The sequence below is a fragment of the Phalacrocorax carbo genome, chromosome 2 (genome assembly GCF_963921805.1).
Source record: "Phalacrocorax carbo chromosome 2, bPhaCar2.1, whole genome shotgun sequence".
Lineage (NCBI taxonomy): Eukaryota > Metazoa > Chordata > Aves > Suliformes > Phalacrocoracidae > Phalacrocorax > Phalacrocorax carbo.
The window spans coordinates 142,345,530-142,368,428 of record NC_087514.1 but is presented as its reverse complement, the minus strand read 5'-3'; the positions used below and the strand labels follow the sequence as shown (position 1 = coordinate 142,368,428).

At 36.6% G+C, this 22,899-nt stretch overlaps 1 protein-coding gene across 6 annotated transcripts in view; it reads left to right on the top strand.

The window, feature by feature from the left end:
• Positions 1 to 22,899, top strand: part of AKAP9 (A-kinase anchoring protein 9) — a 120,643-nt gene that overhangs the window by 16,727 nt on the left and 81,017 nt on the right. For all 6 annotated transcript variants that reach the window (XM_064444633.1, XM_064444631.1, XM_064444632.1 and 3 more), the window contains exons 3-4: positions 8,946 to 9,200; positions 16,991 to 17,035. In XM_064444633.1, the coding sequence (XP_064300703.1) occupies positions 8,946 to 9,200; positions 16,991 to 17,035 (300 nt within the window). The remainder of the gene's footprint in view (positions 1 to 8,945; positions 9,201 to 16,990; positions 17,036 to 22,899) is intronic.

Sequence of the window (22,899 nt, the reverse complement as noted above, 5' to 3'; positions counted from 1 at the left end):
TAAGGGGGGAGAGGGGGAAAGAAACAATGCAGGTCAGATGCTTTTTGCACCCTCTGTATTAGCAGAGGCAGTTACACAGCATTCAGTACAAGAAGGATGAAGTCAAAAAGTAGATAGGAGCAATATATAAATCATGTATGTAGAAGTAGGTTAGTTAAGAGACCAGTTGGGCTTTTTTTTTTTTTTGTAGTTTGAGGCATTGTTTTTCCTGAATCAGTCAAGTATTGAAATGCACTTTGTGTACTCATGTCTGTTGTTGCAACCTGACTTGGGCGTATTTTCATACACTTAACTTTCATTCCTTGTCCAGAAAATAACTCAGCTGTAATGAACTTAGCTGTTTCTAGGTCTGTTCCTATTTAAATTCTTGGGACATGGGAGAGCAGACCAGATCACAACCACACTGATTCTGAGTCTTTCCAGCTGACAGAGCCATCTGGAGGAGTTCATTCAAGTTCAGTGCCCTTGGTTATTAGCACTAACAACAGTACTCTAACTTGATAGAGACTGCTAAAAAGAGTGGCCCAATGTGCTGTTCCTTTCACTGTCCTGTGGTACTCTCCTCACTATCCTTCACAGTACTTCAGCTATAAATGTAAATTGTGGTGGTCCCATTATTTTTTTTTCGAAGTACTGTGAAGGAACGGCTGTCTCTGAAGCTGAAAGACTCTGAAGCTTGCATTTGGCTGGAGACCATAGCATTTCTACTTTGGAAATTTTCATAGCCCTATTGGCATCCTGTAATACTCATGAGCCACTTAAATTCTGTAAGGGGAGACATTCTAAGGTCTTGCACATGTTATTTGGGAAAATCTGACTGAGAATGCAACATGAAAATGAGTAGATTGGAAATACCTCATTCCTGGGTGATTATTTTCTTGTTCATTCAGCCTAATGTTTCCCATTTAGTAGATTCAGTGTCTGTTGAATCGAACAAATAAACTAAATCTCCATTTGCCTCAGCAGATAAGCAGATTGAGACTTGCAAAGAACATTAATGATTTACTTACAGTCTGGATGTTCAGCTATGTGACATAATATGTTGAAAATATTCGCAGGTTGCTTGTTCAGTTATTTTCTTTCTGTAGGTTTTTATCTCAGGATTTGGAAAGAGTTGTGATACTCTCCTATTTGTTGATTAGCAGAATAGAATGATAGAATAGAATCAATAGACTTTACTAGTAATATTTCTGTATATCCTCTGTATTTGATAATTTTCTAGTCATCTTGCTCTCAGTTCCTTTTCTTAGTACAGGTGTCAGGAATCTACAAGGTGTGGGCAGTACTGTAGATTTGCCTACACTTCAGGAGTTAGTGCTTTGGTAACACAACCCTCAGTGCTTAGACCCTTTGGGAATACAACAAAGTGACAAAGTGCCACTTTCTTTTCTAATACAGTTACCAGTTAGCCTATTCAACACCTCATTAGGGGGCAGACTGTCAAGCTTTCTCAAAGCTTGGTGGCCTAACAACAAATGAGTTTTAAGCAGCCTAGGTGAGGCTTTACTGCCTAAATCTCAGTGTTGCTGTCTCCCAGCCTCTTTTCCTTATCCCTTTTGAGGGCCTCTTATCTGCTACTATGGAACTTAAAAATGTTACTGTGTATTGGCATCCTAAAACCTCACAGGTGAGAGAGATTACAGCAGATATTTTTTAATTGATCCAGGGGAAGGTAGAATAGATAATAGATCTCCAGCTTCTGAACGATGTCAAAATTTCAAATTCAGGTTGGACATTTTGGTCTGTCCCTGGTGGGTCAAGACTTCATGAGATGTATATGTGCTTTATAGATGATCAAAACAAATCCCACCCCAGGGCCCTGCTTTTTGTCCTTTGTGTGTCAGTGAAAGCCTTTTTAGCAATGATTGCTCACCTGTGGTCAAGTGACCTAGCCTTATTAGGGCAGGTGATTCCTAAATTAATCCTTCACCTTTTAAGACAAGTTATCAGTCTGTCTTAGTCTAAATATTTTGGTTTGACTTTTACTCTCAGTGTCATATAGAAATTATACCTTATTGTCATTCAGTGATGAGGATTAGGAGCAATATAATTGGAAAGGCCTGAGCCTTTCAATCACTGGACTCTTTATCATCTTCTGTGAGTTTCATGATGCACTTGAGTGTCATCTTGCCCTTGCTGCCACAGTCTCTCTGATTCTGGGGTATACCATAGTTATAACTTGTACAATACAGTTTGCTACAATGCGTGTTATACATTCAGATACAGTTTAGAGCAGACTCTTTAGCATTCACTCTGTATGCAAAATAAATACCTCTTTCTCAGCCAAGTTTGTGGCTTTTGTGTCGGTGGCAAGTCCCAAGCAACATCTGACAAAGAATACTATTTCGCTCTTGCCTACCCTCCCTGTGCTTAGTTGCAGATACTGCTCCTGTGAAAAATTTCACTCTGCTAGATTAGAAGTTCAAGATGTGCTTTCTGCTGTTACATGGAACATTTACATTGAAGCACTGAAGTTATAAGTTGTTTCTTAGGCTCACTGGGCCTTTTTCCACTGTATTGTGAGACCAGAGTCTCAAATAACAAATGGCGGTATTGCTATCAAAATCTGTTTTACAAGCGGGATTGTGTAGGGACTTTTCAGTCATGCAATAAGTAGTTAATTACAAAACTGATATACAGATGGTTGGATTCATATCTTAGTCATTTACTATGGTGGGCATTGAGAGTAATTTCCAAGAGGTTTCTCATGGTGTCTCTTCATGACTGCCCGGGCATGCTGCTCACTCATGTTCAGCTTGCTATCCACCCGGACTCTCAGGACCTCTTTAGCAGAGCTGTACACCAGGCCAGGCAGTCCCAGCTGTTACTGCTGTGTGGGATAATTCCATCCCAGGTGCAGGACTTGATGTTTATCTTTGTTAAATCTCATGCAGTTCATGTTGGCTTAGTCTTCCAGCATGTTGAGGTCTGTCTGTGTGGTGGTTCTTCATTCTGGTGTATTTGGCTTTCCTCCAGTTTGATGTCATCAATGAGCTTGGTTAAGGTGCATTCAATTTCATCACCCAGATTATCTATAGAGATACTGAACATTATAGGACTGCTAATTTGACTTTGAGCCATTAACCATAGCTCTGAGCTACAGACAAGAAGATTCAGAAATCCTTGTCGTCTTACATTGACTGAGTGATCTAAAGATGACCTGGTCCAGTCCAGAACATTTCTCAATGGATACCAGACTGTTCGAGAACTTCTGACAAAGAGCTAATCCCCTTCAGCTACACATGTCCTACTCACAGAAGTTTAAGCAGTATCTGGAACATCTTTTGAAATTAAAGTAGTTGAGAAATGCAACCAGATGCAGACCTCCATTCATGCTTTTACTGTACAGTGCAGAAATGGCAAAGAATAATTACTTGCCTGTAGCAGCTCCTCTAAGGTTCCTTTTTGTCAGTCCGTAGGTTCACAACTCATCTTTCTATGCTGCTTCTTTAAATGTGACTTAAAAGACAGAGATTTTGTACTTAAGAGAAATCATAGAATCATTAAGGTTGGAAAATACCTCTAGGATCACCAAGTCCAATTGTCAGCCCAACCCTACCGTGTGTCCTAAACCATGCCCCAAAAGTGCCACGACTGCATGTTTTTTGAACACCTCCAGGGACGGCAACTCCACCACCTTTCTGGGCAGCCTGTTCCAATGCCTGAACATTTCAGCGAAGAAATTTTCCTAATATCCAATCTAAACCTCCCCTGGGGCAACCTGAGGCCATTTCTTCTCATCCTATCACTTGTTACTTGGGAGAAGAGACCAATACCCACCTCACTACAACCTCCTTTCAGGTAGTTGTAGAGAATTATAAGGTCTCCCCTCAGCCTCCTCTTCTGCGGACTAAACAAACCCAGTTCTCTCAGCTGCTCCTCAGAAGACTTGCTCTCCAGACCCTTCACCAGCTTCACTGTCCTTCTCTGGACACGCTCCAGCAACTCAATGTCCCTCTTGTAGTGAGGGGCCCAAAAGTGAACCCAGTATTCAATGTGCGGCCTCACCAGTGCCGAGTACAGGGGCACAATCACTTCCCTACTCCTTCTGGCCACACTATTCCTGATACAAGAACTGTGAAATATGAACAGACTCTGCTCTTTCTTTAAGAGGTGCCTATGCAGCACTGATTTGAGACATAAGCTTTTGATGCTAGTAAGTTAAAAATTGAAGCTAATAATGTTTGTGTACAGGTACATGAAATATAACTGTACAAATCTACTTGTACAGGGTATGCTACCTATAAACTTTTTCTCTTAGCAATTAGGACAATAGAGTAATTTAAAAAATAATACAGCAAATACTGTTGATCTTATAACAGCCTTCTTCAGAGCCTCATACAGTTTCAATTCCTGTTTACTGTAGTGCCTCTGAAAATGAGACTAGCCAGATCTAATACATTGTCTGAGAATATTAAGCAATAATAAGTCATCACAAGGTGGCATCCAGTTTTAAATGAAGCTTAATGTGTTTCTGTTATAAAAAGTTTTATGCATGTGAAATAAAAATATAGCTATTGATGCTTTATAAGTAACTTTAATTTTTATGGATTTTATTTTTAGTATTTTCTTGTGCTGATATATGGGCAGTGATCAAGTGGTGTGGCTTTTGCTCAGATATTTTATATTTTATTTTTTTAAAAATGCGTAAGAGGAGATTAAGTTTTGTGTTCTGTTGGAGCCAAATTTTATTTTAACATGCACTTCTACCCTAGAAATAGTTTGGTCGTGCCATATTTGAAATTAATCAATAAACAGCATATCCCAACAATCTAGATTGCTGGCACAATTTCTGAGGGCCAGAATGTGCTGAAGATTGCTGAATAAATAAATGATGTTGCTGTTGTAATTATAGCAGTACATTAACTATTAAAATTGACATGGTTCACACAAGTAATCCCCACAGCACTGCAGGTTAGTTCCCTTCTGTCTCGAGACTATTTAGTTCCTAATAGCAGTTGATTCTTCTCCAATTATCTGACCTTCTGCCACTTGGAGGATATCAGCATCTAAAAGCTAAGGTAATGTTGTACCAGGTGTCTGTAATTGTGCTGCAGTCTGATGTGGGGTTGATGCTAGTATGTTAAGTTACTCTGGGATTCATAAGTAGAAAGAAGTTATAATAAGAACCAGGTAAATATATATATCCTCTAAATATCGAAGTTCTTCTATTTAATTGTTATTTTACTGTGGGAAATGATCTTGAAAATATTCCCATTACTTACCTGCATGCTGCTCTATTGTAGTCTTGTGACTTTCACTAAGTGTTTTTCTGTTTATAAGAGGGAACATGTTTTGTGCCTCCAAGGAATTTGGTGCTAACATCCAATCTCTTCCCATTTTCCAAACTGATGAGAAGCTGAGCAGCTGTGGTAAATGGCAGTTCTGGAAATAAATGTGATTCTTCCTGGACAATTTTATTGTAGGTTGTTATGCATTAAAAGGAAAGAAACATAGTTGCATTTTCAGAGTTTAGCTTAAAACTTCAATTCATTTATCACCATTAAGAATTTAATGGTACACTGGATATTTGGTAGAAATAATTCAGAAGATGAACATGGACGCTGTAATACAATTTTTTAAAATTGCTATGAAGTAGATATGTCTGTTTCCAAGAGGATTGCTTTTTTGCCTAGAAGTAGGACTTCTGGAAATTGCAAGTTTTTAATTATTTTAGATGCAAAAGCTGAGAGTGAAGGATACGGAGCAAAATCAGCTGTTACTCACTACTGGAAAACACTGATGGAATTTTTAACAGGATTCAGTACTGCTTGGAAGGTCCAAGGTCTTACCAGCATGATGAGAGAAGCTGGAGGCAATGTGCTGGCAGATAATGAAAGACAACTTGCTCTAGATCGGTTTTCAGGTGCTCTAAAACCTATGGTAAAGTTGCACCATGGCTGACAATGTTCCTGATGCCTTCCCAGGGTAAGGTACTCCTTCTCTATCGCTCCTTGAAGGCAGACCAATGCAGAGAGCCTGTTCTGAGTGTCCTTCAGCTTGTGGTTTTGGATCCTTCCTCCTCCCTGAGTATCTCCTGTATTTACATCTTTTGCTATTGCTTGCAACTTTTGTAACTCGACAGAGACTTGACGTTGAATTGTTTCAAACTGCAGATTCAGAGCTGGCAGAAGTGGTGTTAAGTTCTCCACATAATTCATTTTGGCATTATCAAGCTCATATGCCTGGAAGCAGGGTAAAGGAATGTATAGTTGTATCAGCTTGTGTTTGTTTCACATTTTGTTTACACTGGAAACTCTGAATCTGAAAGTGTTTTTCTGTTTTAATTAAAGTTTTCATTCTACAGAATTTGTTTTCCTTAGTTCCCATGAGTGCTGGTGGGCTTTTTCCTGCTTGTCATTGAAATGTAGATAGATCCTTGACTCTAGTTCCTGAGTCACATTTTCTGAAGGTTTTAGGTATCTGAGACTCCCCTGGGTTGGTATGAGCATCACAGAGTGTATTTTTTCAGCAGTAGCTTTTTGTTGTACTACACGTCTCATTTCTAGTTTTTAAAAATTTGATTAAAAATGTGGATTTGAAGCCATGTTGCATTAGTAGCTGAACAGTTTTGTGTATATGTGAATGTGCGGAGTAAAAAGTGCCATGATTTGTGCATGCATCCATCACTAATAGTGTAGTTATTTCCAAAATACTGGATGTTCATACAGAAATGGTCAGTTGAGAACTTGTGTAATAGAAAAATATAACAATTTAATATGCACATGTATTTAGCTTTCATATGTGCCCATCTTCATCAACATTTCAGCAGAAAAAAATAAGGTGTGCTTGTAACTGCCATGGTGGAATTTAATCTGTTAATTCTGAAGAAGTGAAAGTCAACAACTTAATTTTGAAAGGAGAGAAATCTGGCGTACCCAGATGCCTCAGCTAAAATATGCAAAATACTTGAGGAGAGACACAGAGTAATTCACTTACCCTTGAGCTACATGTCTAATTTTGTAGACAAATAAAGACTGTAAAGCTGCTTTTAAAAAGCCAACTTAACTTTCCATTACAGAAGGTTTCAATCAAGTTGGGGAAGAGTGTTCTTGACCAGTGGCACTACAAGTCTCTTATTATTTAAAAATAAAAAGTAAAAAAGGCAAAATCTCTCAGTAGTTATACTTGAAGTCACGTTGTCTGCTTTATGTCATTGTGGCATCTGGACAAATTCTGCTTGTCTTTTGGTTAAATTAAAAAACTATTTTGGTGAGGTACGTTTACAGTTTTAGGAGAATGTAGTAATGTCGTAAGCCGACAACTGGATCCTTCATCCCTCCCATTTTTGAGAAGCTAAATCTATGCTTTTTTTTTCCTTCCTAAACTTCAAAGTCAGGAGACTATCCTTTCTTTTCCTGTTCAGAATTTGTGGAGTTTATAAGCTTTGGTTTTTTTTTTTTATGAAATAGTGAAAGCTGCATATTTAAAAAATGGAAAAAAGATCATGGAGTTGATCCAATTAGAGATGTAGTAGGAAGGAAGTAAGTATTCGATACGTAGGTGAGCATATTTGGCTCAGCAAATCTTTAGGTCCTCCTCCTGTAAGCAGAGCAGGAGCCTTATGCCACACTGTCAGTCATCCTAAGAATGGAGAGGAGGCTGAAGAAACCCACAAAGAAATACAAATAAAGGGACATAAGCATAAACTAGCCAGAAGCTGGAACTGATGCATTTATTTAGATTGGGGCTTCTCAGCTATCTTGGGGCCAGATGAGAACTAGAGAGCACTTCAAATGATGGCTTGCGCTGTAACCGAACAGTGACTGAGAAAGGAGGTCCGTGTGTCCTGCTTGATTTGGGTGTTGCTGAAGAGGTTGGATGGAAGCCTGGCTTTCTCGATTGGTGAATATCATGAGCAAACATGCTATCTTTTCTGTAGCTTTTTCTTAAAATTGCAACAGATTTATAAAAAATCCATGATATTTGGGTATTAGTTGATGTAAAAAGTATGTAAAGCTTTAGGGTCTGTATTTGCATGCTTTATATTTACATTGGAGCTACATTTATAAAACACATTGTAGCACTTAATTAAGGTTGGACTCTTCAATTGGAAAATAATTATTTTAGTTTCCAGATTTGATTGGTAGGATCTGTTTAATATTGGAATTTATCTGGTAAAATCTGTCGTGCTTGTTTTTCTTATTTGATCAGAAATTCTGTTCTTAAGAAAAAAGTATTTTAAATGGATTTTCTTGTGTAAACCACTATAAAGTGATTAAAAGTGATAAGCCCTTCAAAAGTCAGTGTCTTACAGTATTTGAATAGCTTACATACTAATTGGTTTTTCAACTGTGTGCCTGGCTCACCTGTGACTTTTTGTTCATCAGCATGTTTTGCTACAAGGTAGTGTATCTTGTAATTTGCTCACTGTTTGTATTTAGGCTATTCCCTCATTATGGGTTTTCCTTTTTTTTATGATGTTTTCAGTGACTTGATCTGCTTTTTGAGCTCTAACATAAACTTTTCATAAAACTTTATGAGATACTTGGTGGAAGAAGGGTTTGCTTTTACCTGTTCCTGGCATAAAAATTAAAAGTAATTTCTGTAAATTGATTTTGAGGAATTTTATTACTATAAAATTGAAAAATGAGATCCAAGGTTATCTCATTGCATTTGTCCTTTATAATGACATTTGTACCTTTACCTTTGAATGTTTTGATTTCTAGGTATCAGTCTTTGGAATGGTAACTTGCTAGTATGAAGCCAAAAAGGATTTAATTGATGGGTTATTGTTCTACATTTAAGAATTTTTTTAAGCAGACTCTGTAAATGGAAAAATAATCTGAATGTGTCTCAGATACGCAGCATTAACTTCCAACTTGTTTTCAGTAGTGATTAGTTTGAAGCTTTATGTAGAAGAGCTGGTAAGCCTTTATAGAGGATATCATTAGTAATAAAGAGGAAAACTTTCACCTTTAACAAGATTTTTGTCTCCTATACAGCTTGCCCAATTTAGGCAGCGGAAGGCACAAACTGATGGTCAGAATGGATCAAAGAAACAGAAAAAGAAGAAGAAAGCAGCAAACATCAAAGATGAAGAATCAATACAAGATGGGATTGATGCTGATCGATCTCGAGGTGATGAAACATCCACATGCAGCAGCCGAAGGGGAGCGGCTGCTACTGCTGACTTTGCGATTATCAGGACATTGCATAGTGGAGAAATTATCAAACACAACCAGACTTACACCATCGAGGTAAGTTTGTCTCAGGCTGTAGCCCAGTTACTTTAGAGGCAGGGCAAAATAGTCCATTAATTTTGAGAGTGGGAATAGAGAAATTGTATGAGATTTTGGAAATTATTTCCTTGCCTCCTTTCTTTGTCCTTAATAGGTCCAGAGAAGGTGCTTTCTACCTGCCTGCTGGCATCATGTTTTCTGTGGTAGTCAGTATACAGTAGATTATGGAAAGTTTGTTGGTGCTGCTGTATTCCCCCCAAATGGGCAAAAATTGGTTTTGTTATATTGCTTCATTTTATTCATTTTGCTTTATTAAAAGTTTACAAATTGCAGTGGATTTTTGATCACTGCAGCTATAGCTAAGGCAAAATGCAAAACTAAACATCTTTCTTGTATCCATAATGTAATTTGAGTCTTTCTGGTTAATGAGGGGGAGGAATGAATCTAGGAAACACTACTTAGAACTGACGGCTTAAGAGACTGATAAACAGATACTCTACTTTTACTACTTAATGAAATATAATCCTGATTACTAGTGGCTGAAAGTACGTGCTCCAGGAAGGTTGTAAGATGCCCTGGGTGATATAAACTGGCAGTCCAGTTCAGTCCTGAGCGCACATGAATCCACATGATGTAATACGTTGTTCCAGATATGAGGGACAAGAGATGCTGATGTTATTTACAGAATAACTTACTCCATTCATGATAGCAGTGCCTCTAAAAGGATGAGTGGCATTCTGCACAAGCAGCTCAATGCAGATTCCCAGCCCTGTGCACGTGAATGCAGTCTTTTCTGAGCGATGTAGTAGAGATGAATGCTCTGCATTTTGACTTCAGTCCTATGCTAGGATAGACCATTTGTAACTATTTTGGATCCATTATCACATTTCCAGCAGCTGAGAAATGACGCTTTTCTAAAATATCTTGCATTTGTGCTATATATAAAATATATATTAATGTACAATATATATATTTAAAATATGTTGTGAAGTACATCATGATTGCATGTTACAGATGGACTCTGCTCATGTACTTGCTCTCAGTCAGGGTAAATATCTTCACTATAATTGGAGAAGCAGGGTAGAGTACAGAATCGAACAATTTAGGTTGGAAGGGACCTCCGAGGTCATCTGGTTCAATCTTGGCCTCAAAGCAGGTCTAATTAGATCAGGTTGGTCCTAGTAGCCTAGGTTGGCCTCTGAATGCTAAGAGTACAAGACATGGATGATTTTAAAAAAATGGGAAAATATCTACGCTGCAGTTGCTAAAGATTGCACACATAGATATCTTCTTGAGATTGGGTGTGATTTTTCTGAGGTCTGCCTTATTCCCAAAGCTCATGTATAAATAAGAAAATATAGAGATGTATAGGGTTTTGTGGTTTGCTGGAGGGTGGGCTTGGTGGGTTAGGGTTTTTTTGGTGTAGCTTTAAAAGAGTAAGCATGGTGATTAGTGTGAGTTTGTAATTTGACTCTCCTGAATTACTCATGTCTTAGTGACTTCTATAACAGTATTCACTTCCACCAAAAAAAAAAAAAAAAAGCTGCTCCCAGTTGGGAGAGCATTTTTCTCTGTTACATGCTGCCTGTGGCCTGCTTATTCATGTTAAATAAGTAATTGGTATTTTGGAGTTGGAAGATGATGGCTAAAGTCTCTATCTATGCAGTATTAATAGAAGAGGAAAAATTCTGAAACAGTTTCAGTGAATCTCATAACTTACTGTTTTTTAGCCTCATAAGTGCAATGATTTGGACAGAGAGCCTGTATTACAGTAATTGGATTAGAGCTTTCTTAGTTGAAATGGCAGCCAATGTAATAGGCGGTTTCAGGCTAATCTCTGCAATGGAGAATTACAGACAGCTGCTTTGAGCTGCTTGCTTTTTCACCCAATGTGAAATCTTTATAGGCTGCTGTGGCAGGAAAGTAAGGCAAGACTAGTGGGGACATTATGCAGGATTGTTTTCTAGCTGAATTTTGATTCCACTTACTTACTTAATCTTTTACTGGAATTCATACTTAGAATTGTTCTATCTGTACCACAAAATAGACTCAAAACATCTGACTATACTGCCTGTCTATCTAAAAATCCTGACTGGGATCTCTTGTGGTAGTTTTGTGGATAGAAGTCTGTCTCCCTGCAGTTTTTCTGGTATGATTTTTTTAGTCCCCAGTGGAATTAGCATGTCCAAATAAAAATAACGAAGAGTTCTCTTACTCAGTATGAATAACAGAAAGTGAAATAGAGGCACTCCTTTGGGACCTTATGCTCCATCTGAAGTTAGAGGAGTTCCTTTTCAGAGAGGGCAGAAGTCTGTTTAGAGGAATAAAAGGTGTTTTTTTACAGTCATCCCTTTCCCTTTTTTCCCCTCTGTCTTCCTACAGGTGGGTTCCTCCATCCCCCTGTCATCCCTCAAGTTACAGAAACTAATTGGAAGAACTATCATTCTTTTGTACTGTCCTTCTTAATTCCATTTTACCTTCTGTCTGAACTTACTTGTAATTTCTATAGAGTCTTCCATCCTGTGTCAGAGGAACAGTTTATTTACAAGATTAATTAGAGAAATGCCAATTGGTATTTCTTGTTTAAGCCTCTGGGTCTTAAACTGTTTCATGTTAAATGATTTTTGTCTTGGTCTCACAAGGAGAATACGTTGAATTTCTAGTTGCCTTTAGTTTTTGTCTTTATTTGGTTCTACCCTGATGCCTTTTGGTCTTGACATCCATAGTGTCCTTTTCCATATAGAAGTAAAAATAATCTAGAAGGTGCAGCCCAGGAAATAAATTGGCTCAATGAAACTCTTGGTTTTAGGCTTGCTCCTTTTTGTGACTTCCTGCAGTTAAAAATGGAAGAAAGTGAAAGCCACTTCTAGGGTAAATAATTGCTGAGATCACCTTCCCTGAGAAGTCTTGAAACAATGCATCAGAGCAAACTGCTTTGCAAGAATGTACTAATGCCAGGAAAGCAAAAGAAAATAACCTGTGGCACAGTTAAAATTGTCCTTGAGTCACCTGAGCCGTAAAAGCTATTATACAAAGCTTCTTAGAAAAGAAAAGTTCAAAGTTCTGTGATGAAGAATACCTGCTAATTGACTAAGGTTGGATTAGTAATTCGTCTTTTGTTTTTCACAGGACAAATCCATTTGGTAATAGTTTTAGAATAGCTTAACTCAAGTAGGTGGTAAAGTTTATAGCTCCATGTTCATTGTTTCATTTCTGTAACTTACTCCAGTTGTTAGTGCCTGAGACTTGACAGGCACAGAACAGAAACAGAGTAAGGAGGAGACACTGGGTAGGATTCTTGAGAAGAACTAAGGAAGAAAAGTGACAGAAATATGGAAACATAAGCAATATGAAGAAACAGAGATGATGCCTCAGTGAGAGAGGTGTAGGTGGTGAATGTGGGTACAGCATTCCTATGACAGAAGCATGGAAGCAAAGAGCAACCAAAGGCTTTGACTAGAGAAGAGATATTCTGGGATGTACAATGAGACAGAGGATTTGAAAAAAAATGATGGATAAATAAAATATAGTAAAAATTAGCCCAGTCACTTCAGATAATCTAGCATCCCCTGAAAAATGTATTGAAATTGGAGAATAAAGATAAACAAATGTTTGGAAATGGTCAGTTCAATAGTAAAGTCAATGCCATGAGAGAAGATAATAGATTCTCATCTGGTTCTGACTGAACGCAGTCATCTTTCCATTCACTGTCTGGCCAAACAGCTGCTGGGATTATCTTGTCAGTTTTCTTTGATGCATAAGACAACCTCTGGTATGATGCCTTCCTTTCTCTCTGTAAATACTGATATATAATGGATTTACTTACATGGAAATTACCTCTATTGAAGAATGTTCTTTGCAGATTTACAGAGTATTTCATTTTAGATTAAATATTTATATATATTAATATATATATAAAATAGAAACATAATTAAATGCTTAGGTTACCTCTCTGTTGATGATGTTTTCTGATACAGGAAATCTATACACCTAGGAGTGGGGTACCTTGCTGCAGATTATATTCAGATTTGGCAGTGGTTTATCTCCAGTAAGATGTACTCTATTTAAATCTGATTGCAGTCAATTGGTTTGGGTTATAAATTACCAGGGAATACATTCCTTTGAATAGAATGGTTTTTAGATTAGGAATTAAGAAAAGCATGATGAGGCAATATATAAGAATAGGACTTCATATTCTGAATGTTCTACAAATATTGAAGACCCATAAAGTTCAGAATGACCTCAAGAGAGGGTTTCATGACTGGGATTTTCAGATTATATTCTCTTTGCCTACCTTCCTAGTTGCAGTCCTCCTAATTAGTCTTCCTCAGGTTGTGATTATCTGTGGATCACTAGTAACCCATATGAAAATGGCCAAACTAAAATAAACCTTTTTTTGCTTCTACCACTGGCTAATACACATTCAAGAATGAATCCAGAATTTAATAGTTATATTTTTGTAACACACTATACTGAGATCATAAAAAAGTGAATGATTTACTTCAGGTAGAATTCTGTTCCATGAATACTCAGTCTTGGTTCTCACCCTTTAATACTCTCATCCATTGCAGTTGGAGTAGTTTAGTACTGGATGTCCATTTTTGCAGAGTGTTTTATTGTCACCTATTAAATTTTTCTAAAGAAACATAACAATCACTATTCAGTTCTCATGGCCAATTTCATATGAGTTCTTTTGTGAATCCTGTGGTAATGTTGGGCATCCAGTGCCAAAGAGCTTGACTTCTGAGCAATGCTTAACTGCACACAGAAACAAGTTACTCCAAAATGGACCTCCTGTGTTCCACAGGTGTATTACTGCCTTTTTTTTTGTATCCTCTTGCAGTATTTCCCCTGAAGAATATATACAGATTAAAGTGTTTTTAATTTTCTGAATACTTAAGTGTTCTTGTTGAGGGTACTACCTGCAGAGTTGATGGAGACGGTTGCCTGAAAGAGTCTTTGAGATGTCTGTTCAATGTGTTTTAACTATCAGCCACATTGTCAGTGAAGAAAATATCAAATAAAGAATTAAAATAACTTGCCAGAAGAGAATAGCAGTTTGTAGCAAGAAAATGCTGTGGAACATAAGTGGTAGAATACGTGCAAACTAACAGCCTGAAGTTCGAGGGTAACAGAAACCTGTTTCAAATTCCATAAAGTATTGAGGGGACTGAGGAATATCTTTGTTGGCATTATCCTGTCAAAAGATGTTGTGTTGCTAACAGTGTGTGTATATATGAATTCTTTTTGAAGTATTTCCTTTTAAAATGGACCCCTGTGGTTCAGACAGATGAGCTGTGTAAAGCCTAATTACTTCTATTGACTGAAGAAGAATGAAAGCACACAGAATGGATGGCTTGATAATGGAAGGAACTGGATTTTGAAATAAGGTTGATCAGGTCTTAGGAAGAGAACATAGCTGCTTGGAGGGCAAGATGAGTGCCCATAAAATGTTGACTGCTTGTAATGTTATTGATCCTGACAGCAAAAAAACAACATCAAGTCTTACAGTGTTGGAGTCTAATGTGTGAGTTCATAGTATTTAAGTCTTTTTAACTGACTTTTAGCAGGGTTTGGTGAACCCTTTAGCACAGAAAGCAGATCTATTTAACTTGAGTTCATTTGGCCATCTTTCTGTACTTACCTACAAAAAATCTCTTGGCAAAAATACTTGGTCTTAACAGCCAAAAAACTACCTAGATGCAGGATTGAAGGAGATATTTTAGAAAGATTATTTGTGCTGCTAATGGGTATTGCACACCTAAATGGATGGAGCACTATATGGTTTTTGATATTTTTTTTAAATTATTTTTTTACTTTAATTGGTATTCAGAAAGGACCAACAATATATTAATTTTTGAAAAATCTCATATCCAGCCAAATTACCATAAAAAATTAGATAATTATTTTCAGTAATTGCCTTCCTTTGAGAATTCATGTTTTCTCACTCTAGCCTAAGATTCAGTCTACAAGTTCTTTGCCTTTTACTCGGATTATCTCTCAGGCTTGAGCTTGTCCCAGGATCTAAATACTCAGTTATCATCTTTCTTATAAACAAAGAGCTGTTTCTATAATTCAAAAGCATTACAAGGAAAAACTGTGTAAGAAGTCAGACTGCTTCTCCTTGGGTTTTTTTTGCATGTTGGAAAATTGCCTATATTCCATGCACTATATAAAGAACTTCAAGAGTCGTTAGAATTATTAAATACATAAATTTATAGGAATGCTTCTGAGCTTCTATAGGAATACTTCTAATCTTCCTTTGTGAAGTCTTCTGAATTGGAACAAATAATGAAAAGTTGTAGGATGATATGGCCATATATTTGTTACCTGTATTATGAAAATAAATCACACTGTGGGTTTTCCCGATTTTATTACTTCCAGAGGACTTTGTCCTAGACCAAGGACATAGACTACAAACAATTTGTAAAATTTGTGTGTGTATGCATGTATATACAAATATACACGTAAGTATATATAATATGAATAACCATATCTATTTATATAAAAATTTAAATATCGTTAAGTACTAATTGTGTATTCCACAGCAGAAATGTTTTTGTCACCCTATAGTTTTAAAATACAATTTTGTTTCAGTTTGTGGCTTATTTTTAAGGTGTACCTCTTTCATTTTTCAAATCATATGCACTGTTTGAATTTTAGCTTCCACATTCATATTTAAAGTTAGTTTTGTGCACTCTGTCTATTAAATAATACCCTTTTTTGGTTAATTGCATTGTGGAGCTACATATTGGATTCAAAGTACGTAGAATTGATGATGTTGGGATTGTAAAAACCGCAGAGCTCCAGCAGACCTGAGTGGCAGATTTCTTTTTAAAAAAATACAATACAAAACATGGTTGACAGTTCCAAATTTTACTTATGTCTACTGATGCAAATCTATGTTCCTTTGAAAATAAGCCTGACAGGATTCAATGTAAAATGGAGACTGATTTAATGTCAGGCTGGCTAATGTGTTAAGTGAATCTTGAAAAAGCCCTATACACTTCATCCTTGCTAAAGTAGTTTTAACTGAACGCTTTCTGAGTTCAAAAGGGTTCTTCCCTACTCCCCAATAGTGCATCTTATATAGATAAGTTGAACATTTTGCATATTTCTCTGCTAGCATCTTGATTTTCAAACCTGATATACTGTCCGTAGTTCATCAAGATAATCTGTATTTAATTCAAGTGTCTTCCGTAGCACCTTTATGTTAGTTTGTTAAGGCTTTGTTCCTTTAATTGCTGTAATTCACTAGATCACAAGAGTTCAGTCTTTGTCCTTGTTATTCCTGGCGACTTTTACGTTTCCTTTGTTTCCATGGATGCTGAAGGAGAATATGAGTGTTTGTTTTAAAAATCTAGTAAGCATCAAGAGTCTTGCATATATATGAAAATGACATTCTGTGTATGTTTATATTTTTAAGCCAGCAAAGTTCCTAATTAGGTAAAATTGATCTATCAGAGAAAAGTCCTTTTCCTGGTACTCCTTATTTCTTAATTAAAAAAAAAAAATTACACTTCCAAAATATTATTTTGTACCTATAGGTTGTATTTTCATTAGAAGACTTTGTCATGTAATTATAATGTTTCCGTGATCATAGTTGAACAGCAAAGTAACTTTTTCTTTCTGAAAGCTGGGGTTTCAAGGAAGTAAAGGTTGCCTTTGATAAATATATATATTCTAATCAAATTCATGTATGCCTTAATATTTTCAAATACTGTCTACATTCTCAGAAACAGATGGAAATGTGTTGTTTGATATTTTTAGAGTGCCATAATTGTAAATATTTTAATATTTTATTTTAGCCAGAAAGTGAAATTTCCACCACAATAGAAGATTACAGTTCTGAGGTAAGGCTGAAGTAACGCTTTTTCCTAACTTTTCTTTCAACTTTTTCTTTTACATGTTTACTGCAATGCTGTGCATTGTTATTCAAAAAGAGAAGGAAAGAAAGAGCAGATGTGATGTTACAGACAAAGCTGTTACATGTCATTACTGGTGTAATTAATGTACCATTAAAGCAAGCATTATGTCATCTACATAATGGAATGGCTACTATAATCGATAATGCAGTGGATATATGAACTGTTGTAACAATGTCATCATTACCATTATAGTAATGCTTCGTGTTGCCATTGGAGTTGTGGCTGTGCATAATTTCTACTAATTTTCTGTGGGAAACTATTTAACAAGTTGATTACATTTTAATGAGTTCCAAAGCAGCCGTTGCTCAGTGACTGGCTAGGCATCAGTCTGCTGGTGGGAGGTGGTGAGTGAGTGCCTCTGCATCGCTTGTTGTTTGGGCGTTTCATTTTGTTTTCTTTTGCTTATTAAGTTGCCTTTATCTCAACCCATGAATTTTTCTTGCTTTTGCCCTTCTGATTCTCCTCCATCCTGCTGGTGGGGAAATCAGCAAGTGACTCTGTGGGGAGCTTAGCTGCTGGCCCGGGTCAACCCACCACACTTTGGCATCTACTACTCATCTCTGTCACATCGAAGGGTAGTAGCATATATGGAACTTTGGTCTTGCTAAATAAAACAGTTTTTTATGCTTGGAAGGAGTAAAATACCTCATGCATAAATGTGGGTCAAGAACATGCTTACAAGAAATAGCCATGGAATATCTGAGTACAGTAAATATCGTTTCCAGTTTAAAAAAAATTAATTTTTCATGTCTTAGTCCCTTTCTATAGTGGCAGTCTGGGTTTTGTTTTGCAGATCTCTGTGCTAAATGTTTCTGCAAAACACACCCCAGAATCTTAAGCTTGGCAACAAGTAAAGGGATGAAGTAATCAAATGAGTCTCCATTGCTGAAGTAAATTTGGTTTAGAATACTTTGTTCCTCTCTTGATTTAGCCTTTTGTAAAAGAAGGTGACTACACCTTAGAATAACTATTTGTTCCATGCTGGTATTATAGCTCCTTATTATGAAGCCTAAGGGAATATACACGTCAGGCAACGTGTCCCTGACCTGTCGCACTACATGGTGCAGAAGAAGAATCATTACTGCAGTGTGCAGTGTAGCCATGTCCTGAAAACTGGAACAACTTTTCTTTCCCAACTTAAATGCTCGGTCTTCACTTGCACCTCCCAGCGTATTCTCTTGACCAACTGTGTGTCTGTTTTCTGTCCCCTAGGTTTTTGTAAATTTTGCCCTTGTCTGTAATAGTTCCTGTCAGTCTTTTCACCTTCCCTTGCCCATCCCCTTTTTCCCCTTCCTTGGTTTCTTAGCTCAGTCTTACAGCCTTTTCAGCCTGTTTCTATTCTTTTTCCTTCCTCAGTCATTCCAAAGCCCAGTTTCTTTCCCAGTATTTCCAACTTTATCCAAGCATTGTTTTTCCTTCTTCTAATATTTTTTTCTCCCTCTCCCTTGAAAACCTCTTCCCCTTTATTCCCTCTTCTTATGTTGGAGTCCTCCTAAAGTTCAGGTCAACTTGTCCAAGATAAAAGCAGTAATTTTATTTTCCAACCTTTCTCATCAAATCCCAGTTACAGTTTCCTCCATAGATTTGGTCTCAGCCTTTTTAGTTCAGTTCTTCTCCCGTCCCTCTCTTCCCTAGTTTGACTCTTTCTCTCCCACATTTTCCTCCCAACCTTGTTTATAAGCACCCTCACTTTCTTCTGGTGAGTTGGGAGAAGGCACTTAGGAGTACAGAGAAGATGTTCCCTCACATTCATTATTGGCTACTTTCAAATACTGAACCATATGGACCCTTGGTGTGTTCAATTGTGATTGTTTTTATGGCACGTTTTTTGTGATACAAATTCAAAAAGAAAAGAATGAGACCAGCACTTTTGGAATTGAAGATTCCAGCCCAGCTGCTGGGAAAAAAAAATCAGTTTAAAGATTTCGCATTTTGAATAGAGAAAATGTGGTGTATTTTGTCCAAGGAATTAATGTAGCAAAGATCAGAAGAATCTGAGTTTGCTTTTATGTATGGTAAGATGATAGAGCAGTATGTGCACACAGTTTGCTGTTGAGAGTGTAGCAAATACACTTTTGAACAACTGCCATGACCTCACTGCACCTTTTTAGAATATGCATCACTGTGGTATGTGGTTACTATTGAACGGAATAATCAGTATGTGAAGAATGAACGCATGAAAACAGTTGACAATGGCATTGATGTTTATGTACAGGTGAGACGTATTACGTATATAGTGAAATACGACTAGGAAATTTTGATAACTTGTGAGATTGTAAGAAGCAGTTTGGAGACTGATTTCAAAAGCTCCATAAAACACACCTTTGCCCAAGGAGATGGAATACAGACAAGATCTGGCTTAATGCCTCATAATAATTGCAGATATGTTCTGTTTTTTAACGTTGTTGTTAGTATCAGTTGAATTAAAAGCTCTCATTTTAAAATGAATTTTTACATCTAAACACTTAACTTTACCCTGCTTCATTCTTCAAAGATTTCTGTAGGTGCCCCCAGAGTACATTAGGGAACAATTTTTCAGATACTGCAGACAATAGAATTACAGCCAGACTTCTTTCTGAATGTGCCTTTTAAAAAAAATTATTTCCTCAAAATTGCACATTTCCTTAAAAATGCAATGACAGATGCACTTCTAGGCACTTCTTACTCTCGTTCCTGCAAAAAGGCATTTTACCTCCTTGAGAGTTATCTTCTAAAACATAAGTAGGCAACACAAAATTTGTGAATAGTAACATGATACTGGATCTGGTGAAGAACAAAGTCAGGTGGTGGGAGCTGCTATCTTAATAAGCTGTCTTTAATTCCAGTTCATTACAATTGGTTGGTATCTGCAGTGAGGAAACGACGTGTTTAGGAATGCATATGTTTCAGGAACTGACTGTTCAATTCGTTTTATGTCAGCTGTAATGTTCCTTTTATTATTACAAGCTCTTACTTACACTCATGGGCACCCTGTAAATAAAGTGATCTGAATCCTTTTCAGTTGAAGAAGATGAGAATAAGTTAAATTTTGTGTGTAACTGTGATTATGATGTTGTATGAAATCTTGAGCTTACCTTTTTTTTTTTCATACATGACTTTTTGGAATGATAAGAGACCACACATTTGTAGAAACATAGGCCTGTTGATCCATCTTTTCCTCCACTGTTTAAAACAACTGCAGTATTTTTAGTGTTTTTTGTCAGAAATTATGTTGAAATCAAGGCTGTCACGCTTCAAAGTGAAATAGGTAATAAATCGTTTGTTTTGTTGTCGTTGGTAAAATGAGTCATATTATTTTAATTCTTCAGCACCTTCTTTTGAGGAATTGGATAAAATTCAGTGATAAGTATTTCTCTCTTTAGGAGACTTATCAGAAACACAATTTTAAGCCAATACAGTTGTCTAAGCACAGTTGAAGGAACCAGTGAATATTTATGTAAGAATTATTGTCTTGAAGAAATTTTATTGTAAATACAGTCTCTTGTTCAGTTTTTGTTCTGCCACCTCTCTAAACACCTATGCTATCAAAGGTAGCAACCGAACTGAAGACTGATAAATCCTTCATATGACCAGACTGCCTTTTGTAACAAATTATTCAGTTTGAGCAAGAATGAGACCTACCTGCATAGTTGTAAATTAAATGATAATGGTGATTAGCTATTTAAAGATATGGTCTAAACTCAGAACTAAGGGAGGTTAGGCTTTTTCCAGCAATTAAAACGTTTTTGGTTTTTATAACTATGTAAGGTAAAGTTACCCCCATAATATTTTCCATATGCTTCAATTTTACGGTATAACTGAAAGACTGTTCCACCTGATTTCCCCCACCCCTCCCTTATTGACTCTCTTCCCAATTTGCAAAGTCTATGCCTGAAACAATGGTTAATATGAAGTCTACAAAGTTCTTTTTTTTTTAATGTTAATGAAATTCTATACCTCAATCTTAACTGCTATGTAAAGAAATCTTCTGTTGCATGCTATTAATGTATTAAAAATATATTGAGCCATGATATTTTAAAAAGCTATCAATTGTTATCCTTCAGAAGTTATTAACCATAGTTATATTTTATGATTGTAATTATTTTCATCACAAACTGAAAATAGTTTTCATTTATGGAGTATAAAAAAGAAAAAACCAACTGAAATTCATTTTCCCAGTTTGCCCTAATTGCTAATGTACCTAAGTTTCATATAGTCAGTTGTGACATAACTAGAAAATTGAGGAGAGGCTAAGAACATTGACAGACAGTGTTAGAGATCTAAGTATTATTTTTTGTGAAGGAATCAGGTGTCCTAAATGTAAAAGAAAGGAGGGGAAAAAAATGGAAACATGGGGTAAAATTGTTAATCCATTCCAGATCTTTCTATATGTTTCTACCACCAAATCAAAACACTTTTTTAATCAGGAATCTGCTTGCCAGTCTGTAATAGGTTATATTATTTTCATGCATTAAGGTATTTTCCACATTTTTTTCAGTGATTGAACAGTATTTATTATCTATGCTGAACATGAATTTGCTCTTTATAAAGAGAAATCTCTGTAGTACTGGCATTAATGTTATAAGTAGTTACACATTATGTATTATTACTGCTATGCCTGAGCATTTCAGGTCTTCTGAGGTCTAAGGAACATTAAGAAGGATACAGTGATTTAATAAATTTAATCCTGACCTCTGGTGGCAATTGTCATGAATCGCTGCCTTAATTCAGTGGTGGAAGTTGATTTTCCTTGTGTTTCTCTGGAAGAAGATTCCTTTCATTTGTCTTAAGCATATGTATTTACCGATGCAATATAAATTATGCTTTTATTTTTAGCCAATAGACTACAAATTATAATTTACTTTATATTAGTAAATACTACTTCTGTGAATTATTTTGAAAATAGAAACAAAGAAAAAAAATCAGACAGAACATCCTTTGAGGAACTTCCATAACCTTAACTTTTTACATGTCTTTTGTTCACCAAAACAGTTGCTCCTGGATAGCTAATGTGTTGTGAAATTTATTTTTCCTTATTTTGTGGTTATTTGTTTATGCAATTGTATCCAGAGCTCTTGTTACTTCTTGCTTCTGTTATCTTAAAATGCTGTGCGGTTTGATTGTTTCTTTGAATGTTTAATTGTTTGCTGGGGTATGTAACTAAGCACATCGTAAGGACATTTCAGTGTTAAAGGTGAACTGCAAAGCTTTAAAAGAAGAAATTACAGCAGTCTACATCAATAGTGTTTAGGGGCTTGCAGAAGATCTCTATACAGGTAAACTGCTGGGGCCATGAGACAAAACACAGAAGTCCAATATGGCTTGTGTAGACATCTGTTAACACTGAAGCTGGTATCTGGACTACAGTCTTCATATATTGCAGATGAGTGAAAAAATAATTTTAAATTCAGGTATTTTGAAGCTAGTAACTCAGCCCTGATTTATCTGTCTGCTCTGACACAGCCAAATTTCTGTCACGCCAGAAGTTGCCAGGCTGCTCGCGAGGCTCCCATCAGCACAGCACCCTGCTGCAGCTGCCTGGCGGCTGCTTTTTCCATAAGTTACAGTGCAGTTTGTTGCTTGTCATGTTTCAATTTACACTTCACCAGAAAGCATAAGGCATTTGAAAAGAAAAGGTATCAGATGAGAAACAGCATGGACTACCATGTTGTTGTGGTTCACTTCTGTGGTGTCGAAGAGCTACACTCCTGTGAAATGAGGCGGGATTTCTGAGTTCCAGACAGTTATTTTGAATGTGTATGGCAAAATCCCTTCTATAACTAAAAGGTCTTTTGTAGAAATTTCAGCTG